Source organism: Streptopelia decaocto (assembly GCF_964273445.1).
Source record: "Streptopelia decaocto genome assembly, chromosome: 8".
In the NCBI taxonomy this organism is placed as follows: domain Eukaryota; kingdom Metazoa; phylum Chordata; class Aves; order Columbiformes; family Columbidae; genus Streptopelia; species Streptopelia decaocto.
This window is the reverse complement of record NC_138662.1, coordinates 20,478,109-20,496,646: the sequence shown is the minus strand read 5'-3', so window position 1 is coordinate 20,496,646 and position 18,538 is coordinate 20,478,109. Positions and strand designations below refer to the sequence as shown.

The following is an 18,538-nucleotide window of genomic DNA, read 5'->3' as shown; positions in this document are numbered from 1 at the left end:
AGATGAAAGTGTGTTGCTGCTCCTGTTCTGCTGAACAAACACATCAGTTACTTGGTCATCTGCACCAGCTTCCTTGAACGTCGCTGGATGAAAGTGGACTGATATGGAGGACTGCACCATTATTTATCTCATGATGCTGGATTAGCGTTCTTGGAAGAGCCATAGAGCTAGCGTTTGCTTTTGGATAAAGCAGTTGCATGATCTCAGGATGTGGCTGGCCTGCCTGTTTGGAGAAGCTTTTGCTTGTTCAGTCAGGGTTGGTATGCAGGAGGCAGCAAAGGCGTCTGAACTCTGTGTGTGTGAGCAGAACCAGATTGCTGTTCCACAGGAAAAGCCGTGGGGAAACAAGCCAGGGTGCTCAAATCAGCTCTTGCACTTGGGTCTCCCATCTGGAGGAGCACCTTTGGGTCACGGAGAAGCTGTGGGCTTAGAGGAGATGCTCGCAGGTAGCCCTGCCAGGAAAGCAATGGTTAAAAAGAGGGGGCATGAAAACAGACTGCACAGTGATCAGGGCAACCTTGTTGTCCCTCCCGTCCATGAGCACATAGGTTGTTCCTGGACCCTGTGTTTCTCAGGTTCATGAGCAGTAGCTTATGAATGAGACTCTGGACTCTTCAGCGTGGGGCGGGGATGGACTAGGTAGTTAAATTCCTGAGGGGCCGCGTCAGCAGCCGAGGAGCCTTGGTTTAATGCTATTTACTCAGCCTTATCTATCTCACTTGCGGTGTTGCTACAGCTACCCGTGTGTGTGTTGTCTAAAAACAACCAAGAATAATCATGGAAAGCTATTCACTAACTTGCGTGAAACATCCATGATTATTTCACTTGGGAGCTGAATTGGCCAAGAACGAAAAGTAAGCAAACAGTGAATATAGTTAAAATATGGACTGTGGTAGGAGAGAATAAAAGGAGCACACATCGTGGGCTGGAGCTTGCCATGGCTCTGCGGTATTCCAGCCAAAATACACAAGAGCATTAATCTTTCTGACTTGTACAGCTTAAAACCCTGGTATTTCAAATGCTGTAATAATACAGGCTCTTTGCAGGCTCGGCTTTGGCCCGGCCTCGGTGCGGTGGAAGGGGACACCTGGGCTGGGGCGCTGGGACAGTCGTTCAGCTGTCGGGTCCGGGCGCCGGGAGGGGAACCAGCCTGAGCCGGGGGGTTTGCCAGGCAGCTTGAATACGGTCTAATTAAATGCTGGAGAGTATTGTCTTCTTCTCTCTTCCTGCATTAAATAAAAAGCATTTAGTGCTTTGAAAGGCTACAGTAGGGTGAGAGCTTGAGAGGCCACAAACCAGTACGCTTATGTACTGCTTGGATATTGGTGCGTCTGTATGGCATGAGGAATGGAGCTAACCTGTAAACTCTTCTACCAGGGTCCAATGAAGGTTGTGGTGACTTATGGTGGTGATCCTATCCCTAAAAGCCCTTTCACTGTGGGCGTTGCTGCTCCGCTAGACCTCAGCAAAGTTAAAGTCAATGGACTTGAAAACAGTAAGTAGCTCTGGGCTGTGGAAGCCCCGTAGCCACCCTCTAATGTGTCTCGTGAAGCTGTGGTACCTGACATGTCCCGCTGGAACACAAGTGGGCAAAACAGTCTTTTCTTCTTTAACTCGCTGCAGTTGGGCATCAACCAGCTCCAACTTTATAGCTTGACCACTCTGACTCAGCTGGTCCTCTTGAGGACTGAATTTCAATTTAGATATGTTTTTTTGCAAAGATTACAGAGCAGTGTGACCCAAGCATGTGTTGGGGTTTAGCCCATTGTGGTGACCCTTCACCAGGCTGGGTACCTGCTGATGAGATCTGGTTTGGTTTCCTTGGGCCTAGATGGCTGTTTGTTCAAATATAGGTAACTGCTGCAGTGCAGAATGTCATTCAAACAATCTCTTTGTTTTCTAAAAGCGGGACAACTTAGAGCTGTGAAATAATTTTGTGTTCCTGAAATGAGCCTCTGATACTGTCAGATGTCTTGCAGGCTTGTTTAGCGCTGCAGCTTTGTAGCTCCAATTAACCAAAGCCCTTGTTCATTTTTTTGGTTGGTTTGGCGGGTGTTTTCGCATGCAGAGGGATGCAGGCTGAGCAGGGATCTGCCAGTTCTTGCTCCCTCGGTGGTTTGTGCGGGAGAGATTCCTTGGAGCACCGTCTGATATTGAATGCTTAACGTGGTAATACGGGTTTTACCTTTTTCCAGGAGTGGAAGTAGGGAAGGATCAGGAGTTCGTGATTGACACCAAAGGAGCTGGTGGGCAAGGTAAACTGGAGGTTAATATTTCCAGTCCGATGAGGAAAGCTGTGCCGTGCCTGGTGGAGCCAGTCCTGGGGAAGGAGTGCAGTACTGCGAAATACATCCCAAGGGAAGAGGGGCTGTACGTGGTGGATGTGAGTTACGATGGCAACCCCATCCCAGGGAGCCCCTACACGGTGGAGGCCACGCTGCCCCCAGACCCCTCCAAGGTAAGTGGATGGTTTAAGGCTATAACAGCAGCTGAGACCTGAACGCTGAGTTTGTGCAATTGCATGAGCCTTGGCTTGGTTTTGGCCAAACGAGACCCACGAACGTCCTTACTCAGAGTGCTGAGTTGTTAACTTTGCAGGCTCTGTGACTCATGGAAGTCGTTCCTATAATGCTGCATTTGAAAAAGCATTGAACTCATTAAGAATACTGCGAGCATCCTGTGGAGTGTGACAAATCCAAGTATTGCTCCTAGTTTAATACAATTTGTCCTCACAAGCATCTCTACTGTGTTAGTTGAAATGCTTCTTTCTAAGGAAATATATTTCAAGAAAAACATGTATACAGCCATTAGATATTTTAATGTTTCTACCTTTTATTTCCCGTGGCTATTAAACAGCTATGGTGAGAGTATGAATATCCTTGCCTAGAAACCTCTTTGGAGGAGAAACACCAACTTTACAGTAAAACTGGGAGAAGTGCCAGAGGAGTTGTTGCTTTCTGTATATTTTTAAGAGATTGTCACTCAAGTCCCACACACAGAGGGGTCTAACTAGGCAGTCCGTGCTGGCAATAACATGAAAAAATTAAATTAGCTCAACTGCATATTCTCTTCTAGGTAAAAGCTCATGGTCCAGGTCTTCGAGGGGGCCTTGTTGGAAAACCAGCCCAGTTCACGATAGATACCAAAGGGGCAGGAACTGGAGGTTTGGGTTTGACAGTAGAAGGCCCTTGTGAAGCTAAAATTGAATGTTCAGACAATGGCGATGGGACCTGCTCAGTCTCCTACCTGCCTACGAAGCCTGGAGAGTATTTTGTCAACATCCTCTTCGAAGAGGTTCACATTCCTGGTTCGCCATTTAAGGCAGACATAGAAATGCCGTTTGACGTCTCTAAAGTCGTTGCCACGGGCCCAGGTCTCGAACGTGGTAAAGTAGGTGAGGCTGGGCTGCTGAACATCGACTGCACAGAAGCCGGTCCCGGGGACCTGCGGGTGGACATTGTGTCGGATGCTGGTTCCAAAGCCGAGATCCAGATCGATGACAACAAAGATGGGACCTATGTGGTGACATATGTGCCACTCTCGGCTGGCATGTACACGATCAAGATGAGATATGGAGGAGAGCAAGTGCCAAAATTCCCAGCCCGGGTCAAAGTGGAGCCAGCTGTGGACACCAGCAGAGTTAAAGTGTTTGGGCCAGGAGTGGAAGGAAAAGGTGAGGATAACTGTTGTTATCAGAGTTTGTCAAGCTTGTGGTCCTTTATCCCACACATTCTTTTGAGCATTAAAAGTTGTAAGTCTCGTGTGTTCCCATGGTGACCCTCAGGCGGGGGTGGTTCGTTATGTTCCCAAATGAGTTGTTTATCGTGCTGGTTCACGAAATGTTTTGTTGTCGGAAATACATGTGATTCTTCAAGTGACTCTTCAAGGCGTATCCTGCAGATGTCTTCCGAGAAGCTACGGCCGAGTTCACTGTGGATGCTCGACCTCTAACGAAGGCTGGCGGTGACCACATCAGGACGCAGGTCACGAGCCCGTCCGGCTCCCCCGCGGACTGTCTCATCCATGACAACGCCGATGGAACATATTCAGTAGAGTACACGCCGTTTGAAAAGGGTAACCTTTGTTTTATGTTTTGTTTGGGGTTTTTTAACTTGGCAGGGGAAAACCAAGAGCAAGCAGCTCTTCTGACGCTTTGGCAAACTGCTGAGCTCTGCCAGTAACTTGTTGGCATCTTAGCAAGATTTTTTGCCAGCGGAGGAGCTAATTCTGCAAGAATTATCTCTATTTTAACTCGAAGAGCTGACTTCTATGGTAACTTGGCTTCAGAAGAACAGCGCATAGATGGCGCCTTGGTTATGAAACGCTAGTGAAGCCTTGTGAAATGCAGGAGGAAGCTCTTACCCGTTTACTGACATTTAAGTCTGTAGCATCTTGTAGAAGTGATGTTAAGTGATGAGAACATTGAGGGGACTCGGGCCGTGTCTTTCTCCTCTCGCAGGTCCGCACACAGTCAGTGTCACCTATGATGGCGTACCTGTGCCCAACAGCCCCTTCCGAGTGAACGTGACCGAGGGCTGCCATCCCTCACGCGTCAAGGCACAAGGGCCTGGGCTCAAAGAAGCTTTCACAAATCAGCCAAACGCCTTTTCGGTTGTCACCAGGTAACTGGACCTGATTGATCCATAAGGTATATCTGAGGGAGGGAGGAGTGTCGCGGGCTCTGCAGTGCAGGATGCTAAACCCAGTATAGATATTTATAAAAAGACCGAGCTGTGTCCGTTTGATTACTGCGTGCGCTACCTCATCGCATGCTGAGCGCTCTGCTCTGCAGAGATTAAGGGTTGATAGTGGTTGATGATACAGTTATAGGAAAATGCGAGTGCTGAATGGCTTTGTGTGGCAGAGCAGGCTGGGCATCACAAGTCAGGTTACTGCATCTCCAGTCAGGGTAAAAATGCAGCCAGAGCACATGAAGCCGTTCTTAGAAGTGGGTAATTCTAACAATGTGTGTTTGTCTTGCAGAGGGGCAGGAATTGGTGGCCTTGGAATCACTGTTGAAGGACCTTCAGAGTCTAAAATTAGCTGTAAAGATAACAAGGATGGGAGCTGCAGCGCCGAGTATGTTCCTTACGTTCCAGGAGATTACGATGTTAACATCACATACGGGGGAGAGCATATTCCTGGTAAGGGCTCTTGCTCAGTGGCTTTCAGAAGAGGGGAGGTGCTGAGCTAAGGACTCGGTACCTTGGTGACATCTCACTCATGCTGGGGATGTTGAGGGTTTTTTTCTGCTTTTCCTGGGAATTCAGGTGGAAATGGTGGTGGTGTTTGCTCCTCGCAGCTGGCAGGGAAGGGCGGCGTGCTTTGTGTTGTTCTGCTGTGGTTTTGAGGAAGGGCTGCAGCATCTTCTCATCTCTGAAACGGCCTCTTGGAGTCTGTAGCACCATCTGGGGCAAACAAAAGAGCGGGGACAGAGGGATGGGACTGGGAAGGGACATCAGCCCTTGACAAACAGCCAGTATTATTCACAAGTGGTGTGTAATACGTTGGTCGGGATTATAGCCCTTTTGGTGTGTGCATCCTTCTGCAGCAAGATGGTCTAATGGTGGGCTGGTCAGGGTATTATATTAAACACTGCAAGTTTTGGTCACTGCAGAAAGGGTAGTAGCTGTTTCCTAAACCAGATATTTACCTGTGTGTATGTTTGCACTGGATGTTAAGCTCAAATGAAGCATGTTTAAGGAATGCTCCAGGTACGCCTGACATCCAGCAGTTCACTTATTAAAAGGAGGATATTTTGCTTGATACCAAGAATTAAATGCTCCTAAATGTCAGACGCATTTTGCTGCAATGTTTGAGTTGTGTGCTGCCATAGAGCGTCCACTTAGATGTTCTTTCCTAGACGCTGAGAGTGAGCTGATCCTTTCCCATTAGTCCCTTTTTATTTGTCAACATACTGAGCTTGGTAAAATATGAAGGAAAGAAGTGGCTGCGTGACGCTTTGTCTGCAATTCTGCTTTCTCTTGTGCATTTTTTTCGGAGGTGTGAGAAGCAGATGGATCACAACTGAACTGTTGCATAGGCAGTGAAAATGTAGAAGCACCTTCATTACATTTCTGGCTTTTGCAGAAGCACAGAAGTCGTGTGTGTGCTGTGAGGTTGTCATTCCTGCCTGAGGTTGAGGGATAGTAATAAAGAAAACCTAAGGAAAACTAGGGACAAGTCCTTTGGTTTCCTGGACCTGTTAACGCTGTGGTGTTTAACACTTGCTGCATTCACTTCCAGGCAGTCCTTTCAAGGTTCCTGTGAAGGATGTTGTGGATCCCAGCAAGGTGAAGATTGCGGGACCGGGTCTGGGAACGGCTGTTCGAGCCAAAATCCCACAGTCTTTCACTGTGGACACCAGCAAGGCAGGAGTAGCGCCCCTGGAGGTGGTGGTGGCAGGACCCAGAGGTAAGAACCAACGTGCTCCATCCAGCTGTGCCCCCATCTCTGCGCTTGGGGGGTGACACGGTCCTGGCGCTGCTTGCAAAGGTGGTGATACCACTTGGATGAGAATTTCCCTCTGTTCCTGTCCATCTTGGCAGCTGTAAAAGGAGAACAGTGTCCTGGGTAGGGCTGCTTTGGGCAGTGTCTTTGAGAGCTTTATCTTCAGCACTGGGAGAAGTGGCATGAGTAACCATCACTGGTGAACAATTGTGGCTTAGATTTAGACATCAAAAAGTCAATGCAGAGTCTCACACATGAATGGTGACTTGGGAAGCTTGTGTTGCTGGGTGGCAGGAGTCTCTGAAATGTGGTGGAACCCCTCAGAGAGCAGCGAGGCCCTCAAATGAAGGCGTTAGCGATGTTTGTGTTAACCTAGGAAGCTGTGTCGTGGTGGCACGTTATCTTGGCAGCAAATACCTTTGGGCTGCCAGCCTTGCCTTGCTGGGAAGCAAGAGCTGCTTCCCCGCCCCAGTGCCAGGTCGCGCGGGTGTAGGTGCCCTCCGGGTAACCCTTCTCTAATTTTAGTGGATGAGACGGATTCCCAGGGATGGCGCTCCCCACTGAAAGCGATTTCGGATTTCTCTAAGGGTGATCCAAAGGGTAACACTGAGACAGGTTTGAACCTTCACGAACTCCTGGCAGTTTTGGCTCTCGGAAATCCAACTGGCAACAGCAGGAATCATCTGGAGGAGGGAGTGGGAACCAACGATGTCGCTTTTAGGCTTTGCATGGCAACTATGCGTTTCATTTGTGGGTGCTTTACTGCTAATCCTTCCTGTGTTTTAAAGCCAACTTGTAATTGTAGGCTGCTTTGTGTTGATCAGCACTGATATGTCACGTAATCTGCTGTAGATTTGCTTAATGCAAATTGAAATAATTGATCCTGCTTGCTTAGGACCTGCAGCTTGCAGGGCTCTCCTGCCTTTGCAAATACCTGGTTGTGAAAGACTCGCATGGGTGGATGCTCCACACTAAGTGGCTTGAGGGCTCAATTCCGTGCAGTGAATCCCAGTAGCAGTATGTAATCTTGTAAATGATGGCTCGGGCAATTATAAGCATTACTCATTTTCTTTCTCGAAAGATCTTCAGTGTATTTTGAGCAGTAGCTCTTCACCTGGACTTGAACAGAAAGGCAGACTTTTCTGCAGTGTTTTCATGCTAACTTTTGTTTACAGCAAGAAGGTGGGAGCCCAGCGGGTGGCAGATAACAAATTTATCTCAAGGCGATGGCTTTTGAATACACAATAGGGGAAACGGATCATGGATTCCATTTATTAAAAAAAAATAAAATAAAATTAGCTTGTTGCAAACTGTGAATCAGCAGCGCGTATTGGGGCTTTGTGCAGCAAGTGGCTGATGAAGAACTGAATTCCAATAGCACAGCTGAGAAAATTCTCCTTTGCTTTTTAGGGATTGTGGAGCCCGTTAACGTCGTGGACAACGGGGACGGCACCCACACGGTGGTGTACACCGCCACGCAGGAGGGGCCCTACATGATCTCCGTCAAATATGCCGATGAAGAGATCCCTCGCAGGTAAGGTGATGAAGATACGCTTAGATGGACTGAAGATTTAGTTGCCTGGGTGTGCTCTCTCAGCACAAGCACTATTCAAGGGCCAACTGTGGTCCTTTGGACCTGACCAGGGCAGGTCCCCATGACTTTGGGGTTCAGCGGTGGTTTGAAGCTGCTGCACCCACAGCAGAGATGCCATTGGGGTGGTGGATCCAACCTCAGCGTGTCCTGCAGTGACTATAGACTCAGGAAGAGGGGACAATAATGTGTTTCCCTTTAAGTCCCTTCAAGGTGAAGGTCCTTCCTACATATGATGCCAGCAAAGTGACGGCGAGCGGCCCAGGTCTCAGCTCCTACGGCATCCCCGCCAGCCTGCCCGTGGAGTTCGCTGTGGATGCGAAGGACGCCGGGCAGGGGCTTCTGGCTGTGCAGATCACTGTAAGTAACCGCATCGCTAAGCAGGAGCAGGAAAGTCTTGCACTCTGTGTTTGAGAAGCTCTTGGGGCTGCTTTATGAGACTGCTGTCTTAAAGTCATCACCCAGGCTATATTTGGCTCTTGGTTAACCTTGCACTCTGCAAATGCCCCAAATGAGATGAATACTTTTTTTGGTAAGATGATGAAAATGCTGGAATTTGAAATGGAGACAGCCTTCTAGCAGTGTAGTTCAGCAAGGCCACGAGATAACATCCACGCTGAACATTATGTGATGATAAATCAACAAACAAGCCTCCCTCAAGGTTTGCAGAAGTCATAACCTACTGTGAAAGATACTACAGGAATGTTTTTATTTGCCTTTGTTATTGTTCTTCCCGAAACTTTCGGTGCCTGGACTCCGTGGCCCCAGCGGAAAGGTCTCTGGTTAGTGGGCCATGAAGCACATTCTCAGCTCTGGCATGCCGGGGTCACACCATGGCCGGCTGGACTTGCCCTTCTGCATTCTTGCTGTCCCGCTGTCCGCTCAGGTGCAGCAGAGCAATTGCCTTTTTCCTGGCATGCAAGCATGCTCTTAAAGGATCCAAAATGCTTATCAGAGCCCCCAGCTTGGCTGTGGCTTTGAAGATCGAGTTCCACAAGTCCTGCGTGGTGGGAGCACGTAGGCGTCCTCCTCGTGGCGGTTGTTTGCATCTTGTTCTGATCTGTTGAATGTCAAAGCTTTCATGAGCCTTCCTGAAAGGAGTAGGCTCTTCTGTGCCATACTGGAAGTCTCAGGTCCTTTACAGATTGTACTGTACCCCAGGCGGTGTTAAGTCATAAAATACAGAATGGGGTCACTGCACTGTTCTCTATGAGCAAGCGTGGCAGACTTCATAGAAACACAGATAGAATCATAGATTGTTCCTAAAATGCTTCACACTTTGCAGCTGATGGGTGGCACTGAAAGCTGTAGGTGGGAGTAGCTTTGTTGTAAACATTATGCACAACGCTAATCTTGAGTTTAGATATGAAAACCTGATGCTGAAGCTCAGATCTGCGTTGTTTATGCATCTCTTTAATTGCTGTATTCAGTGTAGAAGTGGTAGCTGAAGGACCAGCTCTTGTCTATGGACCTTGCAGCATGTTGGGAGCTGGATGCCTCATTGGGAGGGTTGATAACAGACTCGGTGATGCTTCCCTCGACCTCAGACCTCTCAGGCAGCAGCTGCCCAAAGCCACCCGGTGCTTTGTCAGGCCAGAGCTGCGCAGTCTGGCTCCCAGTCTGTGCCTTGGGGACCTGGGAATTGTTCTTGGTTTCCAGCAGCGATATGACAATGAAGCCTAAAACATCTTACAGTGAATATAAAGTTCATGAAAATGGCTTGCTGCATCTCATAAACATTCTCATATCAAACAAAGGGTAGTTAATGAAAGCCCTGATTGTTTTATGGTGGTCTGATGCCTTTTTGTTCACAGTAGTTCCTGGTACTAGTCCTTGAGTGAAATATTTAACCCTTGAAGAGCTGCAGTTCTGAGTCTGTTTGAGACTAATTAAGGTTTTAACAGAATCACTGCCCTGCAAAAGGAGTTCATACCTAAGTTCTCAGTGCCTCAGTCTTCTGGTTTGCATTCCTCAGGACCAAGAGGGCAAACCCAAGAGAGTGGACATCCATGACAACAAGGACGGCACATACACAGTCACCTACGTCCCCGACAAAACGGGCCGCTACACCATCGGGGTGAAGTACGGTGGAGATGATATCCCGTCCTCTCCCTATCGCATCCGGGCATCTCCGGCCGGGGATGCCAGCAAGTGTTTGGCCACAGGTGAGCGCTGGCTCCTCTCTCTTGCTGTTGTTTGTACTTCTGAGCATGGTATGGTTGATGTAATGGGTGTAGAAGACATTAAAGACTTGTGTAAACTGGCTGCTCTTACAAGAGGGGTTTTCCTAAAGATAAAGTAGCATCCTCCTCTGTGGATGAGCAGGAATCTCTTACAGCCTATAGCAAAATCTCCATCTGCCTGGCTTGTTATAAATAGGCAGATGCAACCAAAGTCTGATGCTTATTTTGGCCTAGAATAATCCTGCTGAGAGCTGCAGTGGGGTTGATTTAAAAAGAATGTATCTGTGCATGTTCACTGCATCATGCTTCTTGCACTGGGAGCATTGCAAGAAGCTTTTTGTTCTGAGCAAGAACAGAATGAATTCTGAGGGTGTAAATAGCTGACGGCATGCTTGCACGTTAGCAAAGCCTGCTCAGGCTGGGTGTCATTAGTGGAGGTTTCTGATGCTTTTCAGTCTAGCGAAGGTTGGCCAGGATCTGAACGGACCTGTGGAGGGAGGGAACCTAAAGATAAGATGTTACTGCAAGTCAAAAAAATCATCGCTATAGCAAGGCACTGATTTTTGAGATGGAGAGGGACTCCAAATTTGTTACCATAGGAGCGCATTTATAGCTTCAACCTATGGTTGGACTCGATGATCTTAAGGGTCTCTTCCAACCAAAATGATTCAATGATGCTGTGACCCGTACCCGTTCACAGGACGGGTGGTCATCGCGCAGCTTTGGGCTGGTGGTCACCCTGCCACCCCCAGCCAGCCCGAGGCTGCGGCGGGAGCAGAAGGGACGGGAACTCGGTCCAAGGATGCCACTGATTTAAAAATAAATTCATTGGGCAAGGCCAAATTGAACAGGGAGAGTTAATCTGTGGTTGGTGACCTGTGAGAGTGTCTGGGCGTTGTGCTGACCTGTGTTGTGCAATCAGAGTGAACCGCGTAGCAGCCAGGTGCTTTCAAACCTGCTTAAACAGAACTATATTCCTGGCACAATGGAAAACACAGGGCCACGGGTATCCCCTTTGCTTCCAGGTTTGTTTAAAAGAGCCCTTAATGGCTGAATACGATACTTTTCTAAGTAACTTAAGTCACTAACTATTCAAAATAACAATGATGGAGATTACTTTCAGATGCCAGCTTAAATTTCCCCTTTCCAAGAAGTGCCTCTGACTCTGTTGTAAAGCTGAAATACAATCGCTGTAGGAGTAGATGCTGGAATTCTGTCAAGGTATTAAACCAGCAGGTTCATTGCCACTTGAGAACAAACCATTTAGCTGGTAAAATGTCCCGGTCAAAAGCAGGAGTATTAAATATGTACTGCAAATGAGACTTAATAGTTCTCATTTGAACGCAGCATTCTTCGGGCTGGATCTGATTGCTACAATTTGGGCATTGTTTCATGATGTTCTTTTCTTGGGGTGTGTGGCAGAGCAGTGGAAAATGATTTGTGGGTAATGTAGGAGGGAACGTGGCCGTGGCTGCTGCTGTGCCCTTTGGTAGCTGCTTACACGGGGGTTATGTTAAAGCAGCGGCAGCAGAATTGCTGGCCGGGGCAAACGATTGTGCCTTTGGCTCTGCACAAAGGAGTATGACAATAAGAGGATGGATTAAGGCGTTGCTTTCTTCAAATTTAGCTTCTTTCTCCTGCTCTGTTCTCATCCAGAGGAGGAGGAAAGCTGGTGGCCAGCTCTTGCGTGCGGCTGTGCTGACACCACCAGTGTCCCTTGTTGTCCCTCTCCTCCCAAACCCACATCTGTGTGTCCCTGGAGGTGGTGTTTGGTGCCGTGCTTCCTAGGCGGCCTGCCTGGGAAAACCGTCCTCTGAACGCCGTGTGTTGTGCAAATTGCCTCGTAGGTCCTGGAATTGCACCCACTGTGAAGACTGGTGAGGAGGTTGGTTTTGTGGTTGACGCCAAATCAGCAGGGAAGGGAAAAGTGACGTGCACCGTCCTGACGCCAGATGGGACAGAAGCCGAAGCAGATGTTATTGAAAACGAGGACGGGACTTATGATATCTTCTACACGGCCGCCAAACCAGGAACCTACGTGATTTACGTCCGCTTTGGTGGGGTGGACATTCCCAACAGTCCTTTCACCGTCATGGTAAGCCAGCTCTGCTCCAAAAATACCTCCCACTCAGATTCCTGCTTCCATGTTTTATTTAGTGGTAGGTTAACTCTGTGTGTAAATGTTTTTTTAGGCATTTATTAGACTAGCGGGAGCTAATGAATCCTTGTTACTTGCAAAGCTTATTTTGAGCAGGCAAAACAGTTAAGTGAAGAGGGATAGAAGCCATCAGAGGATGAAGACTTGGCTTCTCTAAACAAATTCGTTTTTCATTTCCTGACCATGTAGTTCTTTTTCTAAATGATGTGTAAGGGTCGTTGTAATCGGCTTCTACAGCTAATTACTGCAACTGTTGTCAGATATGGAGCTCTGACTTGTCCGTTTCTCACTCTTTACAATGTTGACCCAAAAATAAGGCATGGTCTGCTGACAGATCCCAGGGAAGCAGGCTGTTAGCTCACACTTTAAAGTGATTTGCAAATGCTAGTTCAACTGTTACCACCAAATCCTCCGTCTTCTAATTATGTTCCTTCCGACGCAGACCACTGTAGCATGTTGAGGTTTAAAAAGCAAACAGAGGAGCAGAGCAGGCGCCTCCCAGGGCTCACAGGAGCCCTTGGCGTGAAGAACAGCTCTCAGTGTTGGCAGAACAGGTCTTGGTCTTGTAAGCTCAGCCGAGGCGGCCCCTGACACATCTCGGTCCAGGAGACCCTGTGGCCGAACTTGTCCTGATCCTCGGGGCTGGGCATGCCGGCTCTTCCTACCTGCCACTGGGCAGCTCACTGTCAGCATCTCTGGTGGTTTCCATGAGAAGAAATGAGTGCCTTGGTCACAGCTCAAAGCTCAGTGCAGGAAATGCCTCTGGAGGTCAGGGAGCCTGTTCCTGACCAGCCAAAATTCCCAATTCCCAACTGACTGATGCAGAACGTGTTTGACTTGGGTGTCTTCATTGGGGTTGGAGAACAGGGAAACAGCAATATTTCTGCATTGCGTTGGTTTTCTGCAGTGGAGTCTTTCCACGCAGAAGTTTCCGTGCAGAAGGGTTGTTTCATTGGGGTGGTTTGCAGTGGTGCTCGTGGGCAGAGGAGCCGGGGTGGCCGAGCCCGGGGGTGGATGGTGGGAGCCCCGGCTGCTCTGGGTGGGGGGGACGGGAATGTGCAAGTCATCCTTGGCATGTCTGGTGGGAAGGGAGGCCATGCCCAGGGGAAAGCACATTTGGTGTCTTGGCAATGCTGTCCTAGCGATGAATCAGGAAAACAGCTTTGCAGCGATGGCTGGACATGGGCTGGGGCTGGGTCGTTCGCCCAAAGGCAGGAGCCAGGAGCTGCCGTCCCACGGTGGTCACACGCTGTCCTGTCCCCAGCTCACACGGTGCTCGGGGACTTGCATCTTGGGTTTAAACCTCTCACTTCTCCTCCATGCCAATCCCATAAAAAAGCAACTCTGAAATTCAGTTCCACCAGTGTTTAGATGCTGCTTTCCAGCAGTTTTAAAGTAAAGGAGGGAGATTCAGGCTGGACATGAGGAAGAAATTGTTGCCCCGAGGGTGGTGAGAGCCTGGCCCAGGTTGGCCAGAGAGGGGGTGGATGAACCATCCCTGGAGACATCCCAGGCCAGGCTGGACGGGGCTCTGAGCACCCTGAGCTGGTGAAGATGTCCCTGCTCATGGCAGGGGGGGCACTGGGGGAGATGGGGAGGTCCCTTCAACACAAACTGTTCTGTGATTCCCTCCCAAGTTCCCAACAAGGGCACATCCTGCCTGTGTCCCATGGCCGTGCCACTGGTGACCGGTGCCTGGGGACACAGGCAGTTCCCAGCTCCCCGGGCTGGATCCAGGTCCTCGTGTTGGATCCAGGTCCCCGTGTTGGTGGGAGGGCAGGGAGGGCTGCGTGTTGAGCAGCTGGAAGGAGACGCGTGTTCTGTACTGGGAAAGGTGGGAACGTCTCCACGCCAGAATAACTCCTAAACCTGCCTTTACCCTGCCCAGGCTGTAGATGCGGATGATGCCGCCGTGCGGTCGCAGGAGCCACTGGGCGCCTCCCCCCCCGGATTCCGCCCTTGGGTACACAATTTTTACATTTTTTCAGCTGTTTTCCCCCCATCTGTGTTCCATTTCAGATGACAGCCTGCTTCTTGGGACTGCTTGAATCGCTCTGGTCATTGTGTTCATTCTTTCTGTTTGATCAATTGTTCTTGAGATCCAGACCTTGTTTTTTTTCTTTGCTGCTTGAAGGCAGTCTCCAAATTAATTCTCATTTAAACATGAAGAGGATCATTACACCTACAGCTTTTACTTGTGCAATGTCTACTGCTGGCAAAAGCAACTTGAGTGCACCGCTTTGTTTTCCCAGTAAAATAGCGCAGTGTCTTGAGTCCAGAGTCGCATTGTGAATCTCGTTTCTTTTGTCCATTTTGTGTTGCAATCACTCTGCCCCATTCAAGAATCACTTTCTCTTCCAGGCCTTAAGCAACTAAATCCTTTCAGACGGAGCCACTTTGGGTCTTGCGTGCACTACATTGTCTTCCATCCCTTTGTGTTCCATTTTTATCTCTTTTTTAAACTTTTTTCCAGCATGTCTTCTGTTGGCACCGTGTTTGATTGGCTCTGCTCTGCGGTGTGGTGGTGTTAGGAAGGAGTTGAGCCCAGTCCTTGGCCGGCTGCGATAATCACCCCACGCTCCTCGCTGCTTCTGCTCACCATGGAGTTGCTTGGTGCTCCTTTGGGTCTTACCATGTCTTTTTGATATGTCCCATCCTTTTGCTCCCTTTAGGTCACAGAAGAAGCTTATGTTCCAGTTGGAGACATGAACGGCATGGGATTCCGGCCCTTTGATATGGTTATCCCTTTTGCCGTGAGGAAAGGAGAAATAACAGGTACCTGGAGTACGCGTGGCTTCTTGGGGAGGTTTTGCTTTTTGTTAGCGTGTTTATCCATTTGAAGCGAAGAGCCTGGGTGGTCTGGACCACAGTGTGTGTGGGAGGATTGTATCCTGCCAGCAGCTTAGTTGTTTAATTTCACATCAAGTGGCACCCGCTGAGGATGAGCAGGATACGCCCCGCCGATGCTTGGAGTTAAATGAGGCAATTCTTGGTCCTTAGCGCTAAGCTGGGAGCTGTTGCACTGCAAGAACCGTTGGTTCTTCCCCTCTGCAGCAGCTACGTGCATCCTCGATAAGCTCCATTATTTATTTTGTGCAGATGCTGCACCACAGTTTAATCCCCCAGTAACACCGCGGTGGCACCGAGCTCCTGCACACACGTGTCCCCCCCTGCCCCCGGCTCAGCAATCCCGCTCCGGCCCTGCTGAAGGCTCAGTTGACTTTTCCTTTAGCAAAGAGCCGCAGGAGAGGGCGCATCCTGCAGGGAGGTGGATCGGTGCCTTTCCTGGGCCTTGCTGTGGGAATCGCGGTGGCTGCAGCAAACAGCTCTGCCTGGAGAGTCTGTAAGGGCGCGGGACTGTTTGCCAGATGTCTGCCACCCCCTTGCATTCATGTAGCTTAAGCAGAAAACACGTCTGGTTAGTGTTCCCGTTCGTCTCCTATTTGTGCCTGTGGGTAAGGAATTTAACAATTTAAAAGGCTTGTTTAAAAGGGCTAGACGATTCTTTGTGGGTGGGAGAGGGGAAGCAGGCGGCTTCTCCTTCTGTAACTCCCACGGCGCCTTTTTGTAGGTGAAGTACACATGCCCTCTGGGAAGACGGATACGCCTGATATTGTGGATAACAAAGACGGCACGGTAACAGTGAGATACGCTCCTACTGAGGTCGGGCTGCATGAAATGCACATAAAATACATGGGAAAGCACATCCCAGGTGAGTCTGACAAAGCAGGCGACGCGAATCGGAGCGTAGTGTCCTGCTGCCGCATCTGCTCCCTGTTCAGGTTCCTATAGCTCGGTTCTATACGCTGCAGTAAGAACTGCCCGGGCCGTCTTGCTGCTCGGCAGCGGTTCATCTGCATGCGGTCAGAGAGAAACTAAAGCAAAAGGAGTAAGTGCCAGCACATGTGAGCTTCCATTGTGGTTTAATAGTACCAGCCAGGCTTAAAATGGATTTTGGTTTTGGAAACCAGCTTTTGTGGCGTTTTATTATGAAGAAGAAACATACAATTTTCAAACTACCATTTTTTTTCAGGTTGACATTTACTGCCATGGTGCTCAACAAAACTAGTGGTTACGGTATATGTTTATCCTTAAAACTGCATTGGCATAAAACCTTCGATCTGTGGGGAGGATGAGGTGGCTAAAACACTATAGTTACTCTTTCCATCTTGTTGCAATAAAATAAAACACATGCACACTGTGCTGTAATCTTTCTTTCCTCCTGGCTGCTTCTTAACAAACAGAAACCGTGGCCTTTAATCCTTTTCCTTCTCTTCCTCTTCTCTGCACTGGGGCAAAAAAAAACCCGCTACTTCAGTATCTTCAGCACTTTGTTTGGCTCCAGCACTTCTAGTGCCAAACTGTTGGATATATCGGTTCAGCAAGACCATTCCCCTGCACCTGGACAGAAGGGTGATGTGCTTTAATATTTCCTTTTTGAAGGCTATCATGAAGCAAACTTGCTACTGTCTCAGCTGGAAGATCTGGCTTTGGACTTAATTGCTCTCTGTGCCTTTTTTTGAAACCATTATTGGCCGTTGGTGACTGTACTTTTTGTTCTTGTGCACCAGTTTAGCTAATCGGAGGCTGGCAAATATGGTTTTGGATACCCTTCAAGTCTGCTGCTTCGTGTTCATCGAGTCAGACAATGTGCTGTGCTATTTCCTAATTCTGAGCTACCAAAATTCGGGCTCGGTGCCTGAACCGAGAGCCTGCTTCTGAGTCATGTTCTGGTTTGGTGTGCTAAATATAAACTTGTAATGAATAAGACCCTTTACAACATCATTGAAGCTTATCTCTGGTAATTTGAGTAACGCTTTGTCATGACTGAATATGGAACAAATTGCAGAGAAGTATCTTTTGAAGGTGAAAGGGGAGGCTTATTCGTTTTTTTAAGCGCATTAGAAGGTCTTCAGATATCAAGTAGTGAGAATGGCACTGGAGAAGGCATAGGAGTAAGATCCCATTGGGCTGGAGCAGCTTGATGTCTGTTTCGTTCTTGCAATCCAGGCCACTTATCCTTAAAAGTGCCTTTTATTTTTGTCCTCCTCTTTAGAGAGCCCTCTGCAGTTCTACGTGAATTACCCGAACAGCGGCAGCGTGTCTGCTTACGGGCCCGGCCTCATTTATGGCGTTGCCAATAAACCAGCGACTTTTACCATCGTCACAGAAGATGCAGGAGAGGGTAAGTCTGTTCTTTAAACCCGCCCTAACCCTAAACTAGGATCTTCCTGTGAGTGTAACGCGCATTGGCATTAGTTTGCATTCGTCTATCCAACCGTGAATCTCTGATGTGATAACTTGCAGTAAAAATGGTTTAGTTACCTTTTCCTGAGAGCAGTAGATGTGTCTTGTAGTACGGGGTGCAAATGATTTAATTAAAAATAAACTGAAGGCAGCTTAGATCCTAGTGGGTGATGGCTGCATGTGGAATCACTGTTCAGTAAATCTAACAGACTGAAGAGAGTTCAAGTCTTAATGGATTGGGCTGAGCTCTTTTTGCTGCTGTCCTTTGAGAAAATGGCATCTAAGCTGTGTTTTCAGTACCAAGTACTGGATCTTCCACTTCGGACTTGGTGTGCACAAAGATTCACAGAAGTGCTGTTCTCCTGGTTTCCCAGGTGGGCTGGACTTGGCTATCGAAGGACCTTCTAAAGCAGAGATCAGCTGCATCGATAACAAAGACGGGACGTGCACGGTCACGTACCTGCCTACTCTGCCTGGGAACTACAGCATCCTGGTGAAGTACAACGACAAGCACATTCCGGGCAGCCCCTTCACGGCCAAGATCACAGGTATGAAATTCAGACTTCTGGAAGCACTTCATAATGAAAATTAACCTCTAATGGCATGGAGGACCTGCTTTGTGGCAGGAACATGAGGTGCTTAGACTTAACCCTGTAATATTTCCTGGCTCGTTTCTCTTTTTATATATATAGATGATAACAGAAGGCGGTCCCAGGTTAAGCTTGGTTCAGCTGCTGACTTTTTGTTGGACATCAACGAGACCGATCTCAGCCTCCTTACCGCCAGCATTAAAGCCCCATCGGGTCGCGATGAGCCCTGTCTCCTGAAGAGGCTGCCCAATAACCACATTGGTAAGCTCTGATACCCTTGATCCCACAGAGGAGCGTCTTCTCCGGTCTGCTTTGCTGT

General features: G+C 48.6%; 1 protein-coding gene across 3 annotated transcripts in view; it reads left to right on the top strand.

Annotated features, from left to right (window-relative positions):
• The window catches only part of FLNB (filamin B), a 70,718-nt gene that overhangs the window by 40,349 nt on the left and 11,831 nt on the right, over positions 1 to 18,538 (top strand). For 2 of the 3 annotated variants that reach the window (XM_082059845.1, XM_082059843.1), the window contains exons 19-35: positions 1,378 to 1,495; positions 2,196 to 2,458; positions 3,076 to 3,673; positions 3,901 to 4,074; positions 4,460 to 4,622; positions 4,984 to 5,144; positions 6,247 to 6,414; positions 7,861 to 7,984; positions 8,245 to 8,401; positions 10,017 to 10,206; positions 12,072 to 12,319; positions 14,271 to 14,345; positions 15,055 to 15,157; positions 15,954 to 16,094; positions 17,439 to 17,567; positions 18,004 to 18,177; positions 18,322 to 18,480. In XM_082059845.1, coding sequence (XP_081915971.1) covers positions 1,378 to 1,495; positions 2,196 to 2,458; positions 3,076 to 3,673; positions 3,901 to 4,074; positions 4,460 to 4,622; positions 4,984 to 5,144; positions 6,247 to 6,414; positions 7,861 to 7,984; positions 8,245 to 8,401; positions 10,017 to 10,206; positions 12,072 to 12,319; positions 14,271 to 14,345; positions 15,055 to 15,157; positions 15,954 to 16,094; positions 17,439 to 17,567; positions 18,004 to 18,177; positions 18,322 to 18,480 — 3,145 coding nt within the window. The remainder of the gene's footprint in view (positions 1 to 1,377; positions 1,496 to 2,195; positions 2,459 to 3,075; positions 3,674 to 3,900; positions 4,075 to 4,459; positions 4,623 to 4,983; positions 5,145 to 6,246; positions 6,415 to 7,860; positions 7,985 to 8,244; positions 8,402 to 10,016; positions 10,207 to 12,071; positions 12,320 to 14,270; positions 14,346 to 15,054; positions 15,158 to 15,953; positions 16,095 to 17,438; positions 17,568 to 18,003; positions 18,178 to 18,321; positions 18,481 to 18,538) is intronic. The other variant, XM_082059844.1, reaches the window with a different exon arrangement.